The sequence below is a fragment of the Haliaeetus albicilla genome, chromosome 18 (assembly GCF_947461875.1).
Source record: "Haliaeetus albicilla chromosome 18, bHalAlb1.1, whole genome shotgun sequence".
Lineage (NCBI taxonomy): Eukaryota > Metazoa > Chordata > Aves > Accipitriformes > Accipitridae > Haliaeetus > Haliaeetus albicilla.
This window is the reverse complement of record NC_091500.1, coordinates 170,552-186,640: the sequence shown is the minus strand read 5'-3', so window position 1 is coordinate 186,640 and position 16,089 is coordinate 170,552. Positions and strand designations below refer to the sequence as shown.

The 16,089-nt window shown below is 53.6% G+C and overlaps 3 protein-coding genes across 7 annotated transcripts in view; 2 read left to right on the top strand and 1 right to left on the bottom strand.

Annotated features, from left to right (window-relative positions):
• The window catches only part of NRBP1 (nuclear receptor binding protein 1), a 42,439-nt gene extending 36,582 nt beyond the window's left edge, over nucleotides 1–5,857 (top strand). For both annotated transcript variants that reach the window (XM_069805327.1, XM_069805326.1), the window contains 9 exons: nucleotides 284–382; nucleotides 458–590; nucleotides 873–975; nucleotides 3,591–3,641; nucleotides 3,736–3,871; nucleotides 3,957–4,010; nucleotides 4,429–4,492; nucleotides 4,578–4,633; nucleotides 4,838–5,857. In XM_069805327.1, the coding sequence (XP_069661428.1) occupies nucleotides 284–382; nucleotides 458–590; nucleotides 873–975; nucleotides 3,591–3,641; nucleotides 3,736–3,871; nucleotides 3,957–4,010; nucleotides 4,429–4,492; nucleotides 4,578–4,633; nucleotides 4,838–4,936 (795 nt within the window). In that variant the 3' untranslated portion in view covers nucleotides 4,937–5,857. The remainder of the gene's footprint in view (nucleotides 1–283; nucleotides 383–457; nucleotides 591–872; nucleotides 976–3,590; nucleotides 3,642–3,735; nucleotides 3,872–3,956; nucleotides 4,011–4,428; nucleotides 4,493–4,577; nucleotides 4,634–4,837) is intronic.
• A 71-nt stretch (nucleotides 5,858–5,928) lies between these two features.
• On the top strand, nucleotides 5,929–15,169 carry KRTCAP3 (keratinocyte associated protein 3). 3 transcript variants are annotated; one of them, XM_069805316.1, is made up of 6 exons: nucleotides 5,929–6,174; nucleotides 6,268–6,327; nucleotides 6,972–7,172; nucleotides 7,409–7,543; nucleotides 7,891–7,982; nucleotides 15,050–15,169. In XM_069805316.1, the coding sequence occupies exons 1-5, from the start codon at nucleotides 5,965–5,967 to the stop codon at nucleotides 7,972–7,974; spliced, it is 690 nt and encodes a 229-aa protein (XP_069661417.1). In that variant the 5' UTR covers nucleotides 5,929–5,964; the 3' UTR covers nucleotides 7,975–7,982; nucleotides 15,050–15,169. The 3 variants fall into 3 exon arrangements, with proteins under 3 accessions (XP_069661417.1, XP_069661416.1, XP_069661418.1); XM_069805315.1 differs by lacking the exon at nucleotides 15,050–15,169 and adding an exon at nucleotides 8,183–8,663; XM_069805317.1 differs by lacking the exon at nucleotides 7,409–7,543.
• Nucleotides 8,964–16,089, bottom strand: part of IFT172 (intraflagellar transport 172) — a 39,078-nt gene continuing 31,952 nt past the window's right edge. Inside the window, exons 40-48 of one of the 2 annotated variants that reach the window (XM_069805300.1) lie at nucleotides 15,709–15,825; nucleotides 15,105–15,215; nucleotides 14,175–14,294; nucleotides 12,544–12,639; nucleotides 11,825–11,884; nucleotides 10,904–11,002; nucleotides 10,350–10,503; nucleotides 9,398–9,489; nucleotides 8,964–9,120 (exon numbers count right to left, since the gene is read on the bottom strand). In XM_069805300.1, coding sequence (XP_069661401.1) covers nucleotides 9,031–9,120; nucleotides 9,398–9,489; nucleotides 10,350–10,503; nucleotides 10,904–11,002; nucleotides 11,825–11,884; nucleotides 12,544–12,639; nucleotides 14,175–14,294; nucleotides 15,105–15,215; nucleotides 15,709–15,825 — 939 coding nt within the window. In that variant the 3' untranslated portion in view covers nucleotides 8,964–9,030. Of the gene's footprint in view, nucleotides 9,121–9,397; nucleotides 9,490–10,349; nucleotides 10,504–10,903; nucleotides 11,003–11,824; nucleotides 11,885–12,543; nucleotides 12,640–14,174; nucleotides 14,295–15,104; nucleotides 15,216–15,708; nucleotides 15,826–16,089 lie in introns of those variants that run through there. The other variant, XR_011328552.1, reaches the window with a different exon arrangement.

The following is a 16,089-nucleotide window of genomic DNA, read 5'->3' as shown; positions in this document are numbered from 1 at the left end:
CAGAAGTACAGGCCAATGGAGCATGAGATTCAAAATGGAGATACTTACTGTCTAAGGTGATGCTGGCATAGCTTTCTGGTCTCCCTGGCAATCTGTTAGGGTGCTAGAAACAAACTACCATAATGAGGCAGCCATTCTCTCTCTGCCTCTATGAACTGTGACCTTAAATAGCACCAAACAACTTGGCTGTTATGATCTCACACTTGGCAGCAATCTCCTTGAACTCTGTTCAATGTAGTCACTAATTCTCAGTGAAGTCTGATACGCTGCTTTGTGTTTGCAGATGGCGGTGCTGGAAATACAGGGTAATGGAGAGTCGTCTTATGTGCCCCAGGAGGCCATTAACAGTGCCATCCAGCTGCTGGAGGACCCCTTGCAGAGGGTGAGTGAGGAGGGATCAGTGTCCCTGCAGACGTGTTGGTATTGCACATGGTCTCAGGCAATTTTTGTCTTTCAGGAGTTCATTCAGAAGTGTCTAGAACAGGACCCTGGCAAGCGTCCTACTGCCCGGGAGCTCCTTTTTCATCAGGCGTTGTTTGAGGTGCCATCACTAAAGCTACTGGCTGCTCACTGTATCGTTGGACATCAGCGTGAGTATGGGGTCCCAGGGTGGCACATTCTCACGTTCTGCAAAGCTTCACTAAGGTGTCAGTACAGCTGGCATCTTGGAAACCAAGACCTTCATGCTGCTTTTAACAGGCAGGGACCAGGGCCTTGTGAAACAGAGCTGCGGTCACTGCAGAGCCTGGAGGACAATGGTGCCCTGGCTGCTCTGAATGGCACAGGAGTTTAACAGCCTAAAGGCTCTGGGGTTTTTATTGCTTTTCTTAGGTTGGAAAGGAATTGCAGTTGTTCTTTTTCTTTTTAAATAGATATGATTCCTGAAAATGCTTTAGAAGAAATGACCAAAAACCTTGACATGAGTGCAGTGTTGGCAGAGATTAATCATGTGGACAGGGAAGGAGTCAAGATGATGTGAGTACCCTGTGGTGTGCTTGGAGGGGGCTGCTCAGATGCATGGGCACTGGGGTGAGCACTGAAGGATCTGCCTGGGACTCTTCCCTTCAAGTTAGTGTTGGTATTTCACCACTAACTGGGAAACAAAAGGGAGCTGTTGGTGAAGGAGCAGTCACTCTCTGGGCACAAAAAATTCTGTGGAAGGTAACTCCTGGGTGGAAGAAGACCTTGCACCCATGTTCTGTGAACAGATTCCATGTAGCTAAGATGTGAATTGTTCCCCACATAGAAGGGTGGGAAATTAACACACTGTAGTTGGAACAGTCCTTAGCAAAACCTGGCTGAACAGTTTGGGGAAGTGACTCAGACCAATCACAGGCTTGTCAAATGGAGTCCAACATATTGGAGAAATGGTTCTTCAGTGCTTTCTTAATGGAGCAGCTTATTCTACAATATGCAAAGGGAAAGGCTGTTTTGGGCAGCTATTGGTAACATGTAGCAGCCACTTAAGCTATAGAGATGGCCCTCTAAGTAAGTGACCGTAATATCTGTGGAGCAAGTAGAGTGCCAAAAAGGTGATGTTAAATTTTAGGTAACGAAACCTCAGCTAGTTGAAGGGTTAGCTGAAAAGACTTAAGATGTGAATCCTGTATTTCCAGAGAAGACCAGGGTGCATCCAGGGTAGCCCCAGCATTCTGGGATGCTCAGGCTACTGAACAAAAGTAATCAAGATGACAAGGAGAAAAAGCACTGTTCATTTGAGAAGCTCTTTGAGCCATATAGACCTTTCTAAAAACAGACATTCTGATCTTCATAGCGCTAGTAAATAACAGTATTGAATTCCCTTTGGAGTGTTTTTTGTTAATTAAAGGTTCAAAATAGAGGATAAAGAGTGAATAGCCAAAGCTGTGCAAGAGAGATTCTTTACACATATTGGACTTCAGTCTGCAGAGGATTTGCTATCAGGCATATGCCAGCCTGGAACTTGCTTTTTGGTAGTGCAGTACCTCAGAGGTTCTAGAAAATGAAAACGAAAGCATAGTAAAGACTTGAAATGTCAGCTAGCATCATGTGCCATGCAAAATGAGCTGCTAGAAAAAATGGTAAATTTTTGCTGAAAACTACTACTACTACTGTACTAGAGGATGGGAAAGTAACAGATGATTTGTGTGTTGAAAAGGGCTGGAGAGTGATCTGGGGAAGTAAGGCAGATGTGCAGCCTACACCAGATCTGATGGAACAGCAAAGCACTTGGGGGGGGGGGGGGGGTCATGGCAGGATTTGAGCAGCTTGCAGTCTCTGACTGATCTCTGAAATTCTTCAAAGCAGTCTTAAGACAGTGGTACAGACTGTGGTACAACTGTTGTTGCAACCAGTCTAAAAGAAGCTGTGGTCAAGTGGGCACTAAAAAGCTGAATTGACTAGGTGATGAGGAAAGTGTTCTACTGGGGAATTAGTAAAGTAGGAGAACCTGTGTCTCCTTGTTAGTCAAAACCAGAAAGAAATGAGGAACTCGCTGTGGACTGTTCTGGTGTTCCTAACTCTGTGTGCTGTGTAAAAGACAATTAATAGCTTGCTTTAGAGAAAAAAGAACTGCTGCTCTGAGAAGGCTGTGAAGTAACACTGTGGGAAAAGACCATTTCCAGCTTGTTGAAAACTCACTGCTGTGCAGCTGTAGATGAGGGCAAATATGGTATCAAGGTGCCACATAATGGGAGAGAGGGTAACAGTAGTTGGGTGAAATATCTAAAGACGTTGCCTGCACAATGCACATGTACAAAGTGGCAACCTTTGTGAACAGTCCTGGAGCAGATCAGGGAGCTGGCTTCACCACGGGGCTGGAAATCATTGTCACCACATGGAGGAACTGTAAGTTCTTGAGGGTGAGAAAGAGGAAGAGCAGTAGACATATGACAAGTTACGGCACAAAGGGGAGGGGTTGTCAGCGCTTACTATCCTATCCTTCATCAGCCACCAGCAAGGAAGATGTTCAATGGATTTAGAGGCTGGGGAATTAACAATGAATTTGGGGGGAAGACTTCCTCTGGGACACTACATTGAGAAGCCACCAAGCAGAACGAGCAATCTGGGAAAGAAATTACAGAGACAACAAAAGTATCCCAAACTCCAATGAGAAATATTTGGGCAGGACATTAAATCCTGAGGTGTAGTTTCTGGCCTGGAGTGATATGGCTGGTCATACTGTGCCATCAGGTGCTGCAGAGGTTCTTGCCTTTGCAGTGGTGAGTGCCCTTGCTCTTCTGGAGATGGGACACAGGCTTCATGGGCCTGGTATAACAGATGTCTTTGGAAAAACCTTGCTAGGAACATGGTGTTACTGGGCTAGCTTCCAAATAATTGTTTGCATTGGACAACTCTCTACAGGGAGGTGATACCTGTTTTGCCATAATTAAAATGTTGCCTCATCCTTGGCTTCTTTTAATAGTTGCTTCCTGTACAGGAAGACTGGAGTCTGTCTTGCCTTTGGCTGGCTGTCTCTGTCCTGCCCACTGACACAGCCATAGTCTAGGACATGGGAATTTGAAATTGCATCTGAAGAGACTTGAGTGGATGGTTCTGTTAGATGACTTCTCACCTCAGTTGTTTTTTTTTTTTTTTTTTTTTTCCCCCAGCTTCTCACAATCTCCAGCATTGGAGCTGGACAAGTTCCTGGAGGATGTACGGTAAGAGTGTTTTTTTAAAGGGTAACTTTAACTGTGTGTGAGACTGGAAAAATTTCAGAGAGGTATAACCTCACACCCTGCTCCTTTCTTGTAGGAATGGTATCTACCCACTCACAGCTTTTGGGATGCCGCGACCCCAGCAGCCCCAGCAGGTAGTGGTGAAGTCTCCCATTGCTCCACCATCAGTGAAAACCCCGACTCCAGAGCCTGCTGAGGTGGAGACCCGCAAGGTGAGAGATGGGAGCTCCGTTCCTCCCCAGGCAGCCGTGCTGTACAGCAGCAGTCAGTCACAGGGTGTCTCTGCTTCTGTTTCAGGTGGTGCTGATGCAGTGTAACATTGAGTCAGTAGAGGAGGGAGTGAAGCACCATGTATGTTCCCATCTTCTGGCTGAGCATGTTGTGTGGGGGTGTGCCAGGGCAGCTGTGCAGAGCTCATGGCTCCAGCATGCTGATGTGCTGCTGGTGCCTGGTGTGACCTGCTGCTGCTGCAGCTGCCATCTTTGGGGCTCAAAGCCAGATCCAGGCCTGTGCCTGTGGCTGACCTGGCATGTAGCATATGTTTTTGGCCCATCCCCACATTCAGGATTCCTCTGCAGGATGGTGCTGCTGGCTGTGGTTTGGAATGGAATTGGATGCGGTGGTTCGGTTAGACTCCTGTGGGGCTCTGGAGGGGGTGGTTCCTATCCTGATGGGGATTAATGGGTATGCTTCTGACGGGCTGTGGCGGCCACAGCCTGTGTCAGCCTGCCAGACTGCAGTCCCTCATGAGAACTTCTCTACCCTGCAGTTAACACTGCTGCTGAAACTGGAAGACAAGTTGAATCGACACTTGAGCTGTGACCTGCAGCCCAGTAAGTACCTTTGTTCCCATGCTGTGGTGCACTGGGGCCAGCAGTGCACTCAGACCTGGGACTTACACCCTTCCCTGTGTTGCAGATGACAACATCCAGGAGCTGGCAGCTGAACTGGTCCAACTTGGATTCATCAGTGAGGTAAGCAGGCCTGGGGCTCAGGTACAGATATAGGTCTGCGTTCCTTCCTCAAACTTAAATGGCTTATGCCACATCAGTCCTTTTCTAGCTGGGGAGGTAGGAGAAATAAGATGCGTCCCTGCCCGTGTGCCCTGACAGGCTTCAGCCAAGCTCTTAGCTTTGCACAGACTGAGCCTACCCCTCACTGTAGCTTGTTCTTCCCAGGCTGACCAGAACAGACTTACCTGTTTACTTGAAGAGGCATTCAGCAAGTTCTACTACACCCGGAACGGAGCCCTGACGGCAGTGACTGTGTCATCTTAGCACCCCTCGGCTCCCGGGTGGCCAGCGTGGCTTTGTTGCCTGCGACCCCTTCTGTGTCTGTCCATCACTGTAGGGCATCAGCAAGACCCCAGCTGCAGTGCTTGGAAGCTCATCCTGCATGTGCCGGGGCTGGGCTCAGCGACAATCCTCCCTGCCCGCCTATTAAAGGGGACTTTGCGCATCAGTATTATTTCCAGCCCTGTTTTTGTTGGGATTTTGCCAGGTGGTGCCACGGAGCCGGGTCCTGGCTTGGGGTGTTCTGTAGCCCCATTCATGTGCATGGAGTTTGTTCTGTTTGAATTGTACAAAGTGTCTTTTGCACAGCACAGAAATGTTTTGGGTTTTTTCTTTTCTTTTCTTTTTTCTTTTTTTTTTTATTTTTTTTTTTTATTTAAAGGTAAGCAGGGGCCAGCCCCTAAGCCCTGCCCCCTCTCTGCCCCCCATTCTGCAACTGCCTCTGGCGCCAGTCACTACCCTCCTTACTGCGCCGAGGGAGCCGGGGCCGGCCGGGCTTCCCCAGCCCCTGCCTGGCGCTCCGCCTGCCTCTTGTGCTCCCCCGTGGCTGCACTTTGTTTACTCGTTTTGCACAGCCGCTCAGCCCTGCGCTTCGGCCTGCCCTGGAGGTGCAGGGCTGCGGGCTGTGCTGACGCGGGGATGTGTCCCCTGCAGCCTCCTGGGGCCCAGCCCACGCACCCCCCTCCCCCCGCCGGCCCCGCGCACCGTGGGCCGCTGCGAGCAGCCCGGGGCCCGGCGCCGGCCTGGGGGGCGGCGGGTGAGTCCCCCGCGGCCCCGTCCCGTCCCGTGCCGGTCTGTTCGGCGGGGCTGAGCCCGGGGCTCCGCCCGCCTGCGCGGGGCTGGGCGCAGCGCCGCCCCTGCATCTCATTTCTATCGTTTCCTATTTTTAATAAACTGTTTTGTAAATACGCGACTGCTGCCTCTTTCCGGGCCGGGGGGACGGGGCGGGGCGGGCCTGCCCTGCCCCGGGGCGGTGCCGGCTGCGGGCGGCTCGTCCGGCGGCGGCGGCGGCCATGGCCGGGGGGCGGTGGGGGCCGCGGGCCCTGGCGGAGCCGCGGCGGCTGATGCGCGCCGGGCTGGGGCTCATCGTGCTCGGCCACGGCAGCCTGGTGCTGGGCGCCATCGTGCACGGCTCGGTCCTGCGGCATGTGGCCGGCGCCAGCCGCGCCGTCACCCCCGAGTACGCGGTGGCCAACGTGGTGTCGGTGGGCGCCGGGCTGCTGGTGAGAGCGGCCGGGCCGGGCCGCGGGAGCGGGGCGGGGGGGGGGAGCCGGCCCTTCCCGAGGCGCGCCTTGAGCGCGGGTCTCTCCCTGCAGAGCATCGCCGTGGGCATCGTCGCCATCCTGGTGTCGCACAACCTGTCCCGGGCGGCCCTGGTGAGTGCGGGGCGTCGGGGTCAGCAGCCGAGCGGGCCGGGGGCCGCGGCGCGGCCCGGCCCCTGCTGTCCGCCGCTCCCTCGGACCTTGTCCCCGGCGGCTCCTTCCGCCTCGGCGGCTGGCGGGGTTGTGGGTGTCGCCTGCTGCCCTGGCTCAGCCCCGCCGGCAGCACCGGGAGAGTGGGTGGGTGGGTACTAGGCACCGTCCTGGGGCAGAAACGCTTCAGCTGGTGGGCAAAGCTGCTGCCGGGGTCAGGCATCCCACTGTGGGCTCACGAGGGTGGGCCTGCATGAGGCAAGGCTGCTGCTGGTGGGGTCCTTGGCTCTCAGCGGAGCTGGGCCTGTGCTGCGCTGGGGCTCCCCAGGGGCAGGAGCCCGTGGGAGGGGGCCGTCTGGTGGCTCTGGGCTAACTGGAGAGGCGAAGGAAGCGAAAGGTGGAAAAACCTCCTCCGAGTGCAGGGCTGAGCTGCACTAGGAGGAGCAAGAGGTAGCATGTGCTTGCTTGGTGCAAACGTCCCTGGGGTTCCCAGCACCCCCACTAGCCTGCAGAGTGGCTGTGCGGAGGTGTGGGGTGCCTGGCCTCACGCAGTGGCAGTGCCTAGCCCTGGCATTTCGCCCAGCCTGTGTTCTTCTTGCTGTCTGCAGCATTGGACCCTACTGAGCATGTCCCTGTTGAACTGCCTCCTGTCCACAACGTGCAGCGTGGGCCTGGCGCTGGCCATCGCCCTCACCATTCACAGCCGGGGTATTCACCTTGTCACCGGCTGCAACAGCTCTGCACTGCCTGCTGACGCCCGTGCAGCCATAGCGACCAACGACTGTCCTTTCAACACCACGCGCATCTATGTGAGTCTGCAGGGCCACCCCCCCTTTCTGTCTCTGCTGCTGCTTCTTCTTCTTTCCCCCTCTCTCTTTTGCCCACCCTCTCTCTGCCTTTCTTCCTTTTACTTTTCCTCCCGTTCCCTTTCTTTCTCTCCCCTTCTCTTCCCCACTGCCTGCACAGCCTCTGCTCAGCCACATGTAGGTAGGCTGGGTGCAGTGAGCCACGCTCCCTGAGGGACCTCCGACCCTCTGCTCTGCAGGACACGGCCCTGGCGCTCTGGTTCCCCTCCATGGTGCTGGTGGCCGCAGAAGCCGTGCTGTCTGGCAGGTGCTGTTTGGTGGCCCTGATCTTCCGGGGCATTGGGCCCTGTGCACGTGGCTACGGCAAAGAGCAGGTACGCCCCATCGGTCCGGACGGGTCTCCCTGCCTCTGCCCCACCATTGCTGCCTTTTTGCTGCATTTTGAAGCTGCTGGGTTCTGCTGGGCCCTTGTTCCCATACAAACAGGCTGTGCAGCAATGGGAGGGTGAGTGTCAAGTTTGAACCTCTTCTAGCCAGCCTTGGTGACGGACTGGCACCCCTTCATCTTGAGTAGTTGCAGAGGGACCCCGCACTTCATCCCTCTGAAAGCCAAGCCTGTTCTGTCCTGAGTGAACACCCCTGCCCCCCCCCCAACCTGGCCCAGCCCTTCACACGTCCCTGTGACCCTCCACCTCTTCTTTTCTTTTTTTCTTCTCCCTAGCTGGCTGAGCCAAGCACAGCGAAGGAGGGGCCACCACGTGAGGTGCAGCAGCTCCTGACGGGGCTGGCTGAGCCTTGTGCCTAGCTGGAGAGGTGAGTGCAGTGCGTGGGCTATGCCTGGGGGGGGGGGGGCGCGTAAGCGGGCAGGCTCCACTGCCAAGAGGGCCCTGCCCACACCAGCCCCCTGAAACATCTCTTTCCAAGCACTTGCTACAACTACTGGCCAGAGGTATCAGCGTGATGCCTGGCCCTGCAGCATAGTCCTGCATTCATGCATACCTTTTCACTCCCAGGTGGTGCTGCAGGAGTGCTGCAATCCAGCAAGGTGAAGTTGCACCTGCACCGTACTCCTGCCCCTGGTGTAAGCATGTGTAGGGTGGGCTGCAGCAGAGAAGGGTGTGCCTTCCCCCCCTCCCGCCAGCCTCACCACCCCACCTGGGACAAACCCTGCAGGTTCCAGACACAAGCTGCCCAAGGTCATCAGGCAGCCTTTGCCTAGCAGGTGCCATGGCCCCCGGATGCTCTGCCCAAGCTGCAAAGCCCTTCCTGGCACACTAAAGTCTCCATTGGTCTTTTACACACAGTGATGGGGGTGACCAGAGGTGTTGGGGCCTGGCAACAGCCAGGGCTGGCCTGGGTCCTGATGGCCCTGCTGCAGAGCAGGCAGGGTCAACTTGCTGCACCTGTGCTCAGGCAGGCCAGGGAATGGAAGGTGAAGAATCCTTTTGTTGTGAGCCTCTCGTTTCCTTGAGTAAATAAAACATTTCCTTTTCACACTGCCTGCTGTAAGTGGCTCCCCAGGGTGGCTGGCTCCTGGGAGCTGAGCCCACTGATGGAAGGACAGCACAGCTGGTATGTAAGTCCATCTGCATGCTTGTCCCCCCCACCCTACCAGGCACAGGGGTGTAGACAGATAGATGGTCCCAGTGTGACAGTCACCCATCAGGGTGGAGGGTGCACGTTTAGCATAGCTAGGTTGAGGCCAAGAGCCACATGTAGTGGGTTATGGTCCTGTGCCCTGGCAGCTACATGTGTTCCTGGCCTCAGCATCCCCTGATAAACAGGACAGCAGGGTTGAGAGACATGTTTATTGGAAGTGGAGGGTGCTGAAGAACAGGACTGAAAGCTGCCACTATCCAGCTCACTGGAAAGAGAAGCTGGTGCTCGGGAGTCCCCCACACCACTGGCTGAGGAACTTGAGCACATCTTGGCATGCAGGGCTGTGGGATGTCTGCAGAATGAAAGAGACCTTGGCATTGGCAAGGAGGCAGTGCCATCACCCCCTGCCCAAGGGCACCCCTCGGGGCTGACGGAGCTGCACAGGCAAGGCTGGGTCTGCCCCAGCTCTGTAAGTGAGGTTAATCCCTGTCGAGCAGCATGTAGGCAGGCTACAGTAAAACCACCCTGGTTCAGTGTATCTCCACCCAGTGGGACAATGTTTTATTGTTGGCATGAGGAGGTTGAACACCCTGCAGCCTGTCCCCTGCCCCACAGGGTGCCTGGCTCACCTTGACAGCCATCAGGAACTTGTTCCACGTGTCCTTGTTGGCTTCCCGGCCTGGCCGCTTGAACTCTATCTTGTTTCTTAGTACAGGGTACCCTGGTCACACAGTGACACCTTCAGAAACAAGCCGAGAGCCACAGCAGACCCCTGCCTTGTGCACCCCTTCCCTCTCTGCATTGCCAGCTGGCTAGAGCTGCTCCCATGGAACAGTGCAGGGGAACAATGCCACCTCTGGCTTTTAGAGACCAGAATAAGGAAGGGGGTGCCCACAGTAGTGGAATCAAAGGAAGATGAAGGCTGAGCTGTCCTCTGGCAAGGACACCCAAGTGAGTATGTGAAACGATAGCACCCTGCTCCTGGCCTTTGGAGCCAGAGGCCTGTTGCTGGTGGCTCCCTCTGCCCCCTGCCCTTCTCTGACCCACTCTTTTTAAGTCCTGCACCGCAGTCCCTCAGTGTCTGAAGTGTGCAAGTGGTGGGCAACAGTACTTGCCAGAACAGACAGCTTTTGTAGAACAGGGACAGACACTGCATGTGCACGTGTGTCAGTGCTGGACAGCCTCCTAGGCAGTGCTGTGCGAGACTGAACAGTCATAGAATCATAAAAACACAGAACGCTTAGATTGCAAGGGACCTCTGGGGTCTATACGGTCCAGCCCTGCCCTGCTCAAGCAGGGCCACCCACAGCTGGTTGCCCAGGACCGTGTCCAGATGGCTTTCCAAGTATGGAGATGCTACTGCTTCTGTGCAACCTGTTCCAGTGGTCAGTCACCCTCACAATAAAAATGGGTCCATCCATCTCCTCCAGCAGAACTGGTCCCCAGAGCCACACAGTCTCCCTGCTCGTCTTGCAGCACAGCCTGATCTCCCTCCCAGACACCCCCCTCCCCAACATGTTCCCACTCCCTGCATGGCACCATGTACTCCCTTGCATATTTGTGAACTGGCCTGGAGCTTACCTGTAAGCACACAGGGTAGGGAGCGCACCCCTGTATTTGCTGCCACCAGTGAGGCTTCGTATGTGTCGCGCTCGTCCTGTGGCAGCACCTGCTCCAGCTGCTTGTCCATGGACATAGTGAGCACCCAGTCCCTGACCTCCTCCCGCTTCTCCTCCTGCAGGGCAGAGGCCAGGGCACTGCCTGATATTGCATGCTGTGCCACAGCCCAGCTGCTGCTCCACAGCACTAGGGACAATACTGGGGAGAGCAGGACACAAGTGTGCGTGCAGTATGTGCACACACATATGCATGTATGCATATTGGGGGCGGGGGGTGAGTGCATGTGTGCACAAGCACCTGTATAGTGGAGAGAGTGTGTGTGCATGTGTATGTGTGTACTGGGGCTGCATGTGTGTTTGCAGTGGGTGGGGGCACAGGGCCCAGGCCAGTGCTGAGTACATTTCCATCTCTTCTTGTAGTGTGTGCTGTCCCACCCTTGCCCCAGTCCCTCTTCAGAGGGGGCCCTGAAGCAGCATCACTGTTCATGGGAGCTGAAGAAGGCAGATGACACTCACAGGCACGTGCTGTTGGGCTGGAAGTGGCACTTCAAAGGGAATGTCTGTGCTCTGGAAATCGGAGTGGTCCAGAGAATCCAGGTTCCCTTCTTCAATGGCCTGAGAAAGGAGAAATGGTGGAGCACTAGGCAATACCACCCTTGGAGTTGACAGTACAATCTACATTGTGAGGATGGCATTATTGATGCCTCTATCTATTAGCGCTGTGGTGACTGGGCCCTCCTGGGAGGCAGCATTTATGGCCATCCTCTGCAGTGTCAGAGGATGTGTGTCTCTCAAACACTGTACTATTAAAACTTGTCAGGTGGCCTTGAAGGGAAAGATGAAATGGGGGGGGGAATGGCACGTTTCCCAGCAGCTGCTGACAGCACTTGGAAGACTGGAACAGTAAGGTCTGTCAGCTTCCTAGGGTTTAGTGTTTTCTGGTGACCAATCTGCTACTCAAGGAAGGAGATGACTGGCATGGGGACTCCTCAGTCTTGTATCACAGTGGCTAAAGCATTGGGCCATGCCCTCCACCCCTCAGGTAATTTTTCTTCCCTTGGAACAACTCAGATGAGATCATCCTGAAAGCTGTAACAGCACTTGCAGCCATGAAGATTACAGGCCCAAACTGTTAGGCCAACTTGCTCTTTGCTGCAACATAAATGCATGGTGGCACTGGCACACCCAGAGTGACAGGGTCAGGGTTGCTCAGGTGTCCTGCATGGCAAGTCCTTCCACAGCTAGTTTTAGGGTACTCAGTGCTGTGCATGCACACACACACTGAGCAGTGTTCAGGGTTCTCCATTGGCACCAGCTCAAACGTCCTGCCACATTTGAGCCTCAGGAGTACCCTGACCAGGTTGAGGGTGTGTTTTCGCCCTACAGCCCATTGTCATTTCAAGTATGATAGCCCTCCCTCCAGCAGACTATACGCACATCTGAGAGGTCCAGGAAGCGGTTCAGGAAGATGAATGCCATGTTCTCCCAGTTGACTGCCTAGTACAGAGAGAAACCCCAAGTGAGACCAGGCAGCTTATCTTCATGGCCACAACTCTCCTGCCTGAGCGATGGCTAGAAAGGATGTGGTTCTGTTTGTGCCACAACATCCCGCTTGCAGCACAGGTAATGGAGAAGGAGAATGCACAACCCTGCTCGCCATTCCTGAGGATGGCTTCACAGGCAACCACTAGGACAACCAGCCCACTAGCCACAGGCTGTCCCACAAGATGGAGTCAGGCATTATTGCACAGCCAGCATCATTCAGTGAGAGCATGCTGCTGTGCTTGACATGTGTCATTGCGTCTGGGCAGGCAGTCAGAGTCTGTAGCCTCAGGATTGAGGTAACACTTAGGTGACCCAGAGCAAGGCAGATCAGTGAGGAGTCTTGCATCTACGCTAACAGAGCCATGCAATATAATGTGGCCGCTGGTCCACCCTCTGGGTCTGCAGTCTCAGGTATGCCCTCCCACTACCTACTGCCATTCCATGACAAAATGCAGAGGCTGGCAAGCTGTTTGAGGAAAGGCCTCCAATGCCAGTGTCTGGCTACTGGTGTACCAGTGCAGCTAGGGGCAGCTAGGGGAAGATAAAGTTGAGAATCCCTGAGCCCAGGGTCCTCCACCTCCTTAGCTGCTCTGGTGGCAGATACCTCTTACCTTGGCAGCTATCCCAGCTTCATAGAAAGCCTTGTCTGCAGGGAGGAGCTCAGTGTGGCGCAGCAGGGAAATGGACAGCTTGGCAGCTACCATGTCCTACAGCCACAGGGGACAGTAAAGCCAAAACAATCAGCACAGAAAAGTCAGGTCGGAAGGGATCTCATGAGATCATACTGCCCCAGAATCATGGCAGGGACTCTGCACCCACGTATTCCAGATAGGCAACAAAGAAAGGTTAAAAACTTCAGTCCTGACCGTAAGTACCCTCACTGTGTGAACACACAGGAGGCCTGTCACCTGAAGATGAAGTCCTTTTGCTTTATAAACCGTGCTGTTTTTTCTAGAAGCCACACCCAAACTCCCACCATTTGAGTTACAGAATAGTTGAGGTTGGAAGGGATCTCTGATGATCAACTAGTCCAACCCTGCGACATTCAAAGCAGAGTCAGCTACAGCAGGTTGTTCAGGAACATGTCTGGTCATGTTTTGAGTATTTCAAGGGACTCTCCAACCTCTCTCTCCAAGCAACCTGTTCTGGTGTTCAGCCACACTCACAGCAAGTTTCTTCTTGTATTCAATCACATAAGAATTTCTGAGTGGGGGCAAGGAATTCAAGGGAGATTTCACTTCTCTGCTTGCCAGATAGGTTCTCATCACACCAGAACCGGGAAGGCCAGCTCTTCTTCGTGGTCCCACATAGACTACCCAACACCTCAACATGCCACAACTGTGTGGGTCTGTACAGGTTTCCAAGACATCAGAACTGGCTCTTTCTGTCTGACATGTCTCTGGACCCCCAACATCTACACACGCAGCCATGGGGAAAGCCCAGTCTCCCCTATGACTTTTACTGGGGTCCTAGCTGCGACAACCTTTCTTTTTCACAGCCTGCTCTATCACAGCTCCAGTCTCACACTCATACAGAGCTCTACCACAATTCCACAATCACATATGGATCAAGACTTCAGCAGGGACTCTGCTATATATTGTAGCCCAGAACAAATCCCAACGCACATAAGACTCAAAAATACTCACGGTGCATTGTGAGGCCCAGCACCCAGGCCCATGAGCTCCCAAAGCCCCCTAGAAGGCCCAGCACACAGGTCCAGTATCTGCCAAAGCCCTGTGTGATGCCAAGCACCCAGCCTCACAAGCTCCCAAAGCCCCTGAGAAGCCCCGCGCACAGGCCCATGAGCTCACAAAGCCCTGCGCAAAGCCAATCTGTTCTCAAGACCACATGTGAAACCCAGCAGCTCTCACAGCCCAGGATAGCTGAAGAAGAAGCAATGCCTCTCCTGGGAAGATCAGATTTTTGTGTGATCCCTAAATTTCTACTGGTGCCTATGCTCTCAGAAGTCATGGCAAGCATATGGATCAGCTTCCCACTTGTTTACATCTCAGCCTCAGTGGCTGGAGGCAGGTTGCACTATAAGGAGTCAGAGAAGACTATCTCCAGTTCCACTTGCTCGTGGTGGGCTCCCAGATCACTACAGTCCCATTCTCATGCATCCATGATGTGTAAGTGATCCATGAAGTGGAATAGTGAACTATGGATAGCCCTGAACCTGCACGTCCCCACAGGGTTCTGCACATAGGGTAGTGACCTGGCAAAAGAACTTCAAAAACCTTACCAGTTGCTTCACACCCTGAGCAGCAGAGCGGGTGGCATAGTAGTGAGAGATTAGCAGCATCGTTTCAAACTCTTCATGTGCTGGAGTGTTTGCTTCACTTGACTTTACTAAGTTTTCACACTGAAGAAGAGAAAAGGAGAGTAAGTGAGAACATGAGAGCACAAAGGGCACTCTTTATCCACTTGAGTCCAGGGAAAAGTTGGGAGAGAGAAAGATCTGAAATATCCAGGCACCTCTGGGGACTGGAAAAGGGCTGGGCCTTGGGTGCTCTGGGTCCTACAGCATGCTGAAGGGAGGAGGCTGTGGGAGAAGGGGGGAGCCAACAGTACTGCAACAACAGACAGCACTGGAAGCAGGGGTGAGTTTGGATGGACAAAGTGGGATTTGTGCATTTCGTTTGTGCTAGCGGTGGGTATTTGTGGGACAGAAACAGAGAAGAGGCAATCATGGGCTCTTGGCTGAGGTATTTTGGGACAGGGAAGAAGGAACAGAAAGCTCCAAGCATCTCTAGGGAGATGGGGAGGACTCTTATTTTCCAGGCTCAGTAGCTCTGTGCTTTCCCCAGTTCCTTGCCCCACCCAGGCTGCTGAATATGGGTGTAGGATGAAAAGTGGGCACATTGTGATAGGTTCCCATCTAGCAGTGACACGGTGAGCTCTGCAAGTGCCAGTGTCCAGACTGACTTCGAGGATTTCGCCTTGAGTGCCGGGTCATCTTCTTCCCTGACTTCTCTTGCCCAGCCATATCCACTTCACAATATCCTATTATTCTACTGTCCACATTGTGGACATTTCCCCATTTCCCCTCAACTTGTGTTCTACAAATACTGCCCATGTCACCTGGCTAGAGACTGGTTCTTCTTTCTCCCCTGCTAGGAGCCACCAGGGTGTTGGAGTTTAACAGGCAGTGGTGGCCATCACCCACACTCACCAGATGGAAGAGAATATCACGCAGCTCAGCCCAGCTGGAGTAGGCCTCGGCACAATTCATGCCAGATGCATTCACCATCTCTACAAAGAGACGCTTGTAAATGTTGAAATTCTGCAACGAAAAGGAGAGGAATCTTAAGGGAGCCAGATGGGGAGTCAGCAAAAGTCTGGAGCTCTCCTGCTGTCAAGCACGGGCTGAGGGAATGGCAGCTCTGCATGCAGGCTCCTGGAGCAGCACTGCTGCAGATTGCTGGTTACAATCGGTGCTACAGGGCAAGGCAGGGAAATGGGGAAGAATGCTTACTGCAGCCAGTGCTCTCAGAGAGTCAAACATGGTTCCTTTTATTCTGGTCTTGGTGGTTAAGGTATTCAAAACAAATACAAATACTCAACTCCCCCCTACTCTTTCCCTGTGGAGAATATGCCAGGAGATTGCCTTTAGTCCTCTAGCTGAGGAGCCATCTCAAGAATCCACAGCAGGGTTGAAGTGGCTTGGACATACTGAACACCTGGCAATCCCAGTTCTGGACTGGAAATCTGATTCATGTAGCACATCATAGCACACTCTAGCAACTCACACTGGGATGTCATGCTGTCTTCATTACCTGTGGGTTGGCAGGTGCTCCATGGTGGACATACAGGCTCAGGGCTTTGTCCCAACTGCCCTCCCGGATGAGGTGGGTTGCATACAGAGCTACATACTTGTGCAAGACTTTATAGTTCTGGAGAAGACATGCAGAAAGCAGTAGCATGAGATTAATGAACTGAACATCTGTCACTCAGTAGGGATGGTTTCAGATGCATTTACCCACACCCATACACCTGAGTCCCAAAGGATGAGACCAGGTAATCAGACAGAGACAGACTGCACACAGCAGACCTGTTTTTTGATTTGGGCCCCACTTGACACCTTTAATCCTGGCTAGCTGATGCTGTGCTGATCTTTCCACACATAGCAATAAAGCTGTTCTTCAGCTGTTCACCAC

Coding starts and splice junctions, on each gene's coding strand:
- KRTCAP3 (XM_069805316.1), top strand. CDS start 5,965: ATGGCCGGGGGGCGGTGGGGGCCGCGGGCCCTGGCGGAGCCGCGGCGG. Junction 6,175..6,267: donor CGGTGGGCGCCGGGCTGCTG/GTGAGAGCGGCC, acceptor CTCTCCCTGCAG/AGCATCGCCGTGGGCATCGT. Junction 7,173..7,408: donor TCAACACCACGCGCATCTAT/GTGAGTCTGCAG, acceptor TCTGCTCTGCAG/GACACGGCCCTGGCGCTCTG.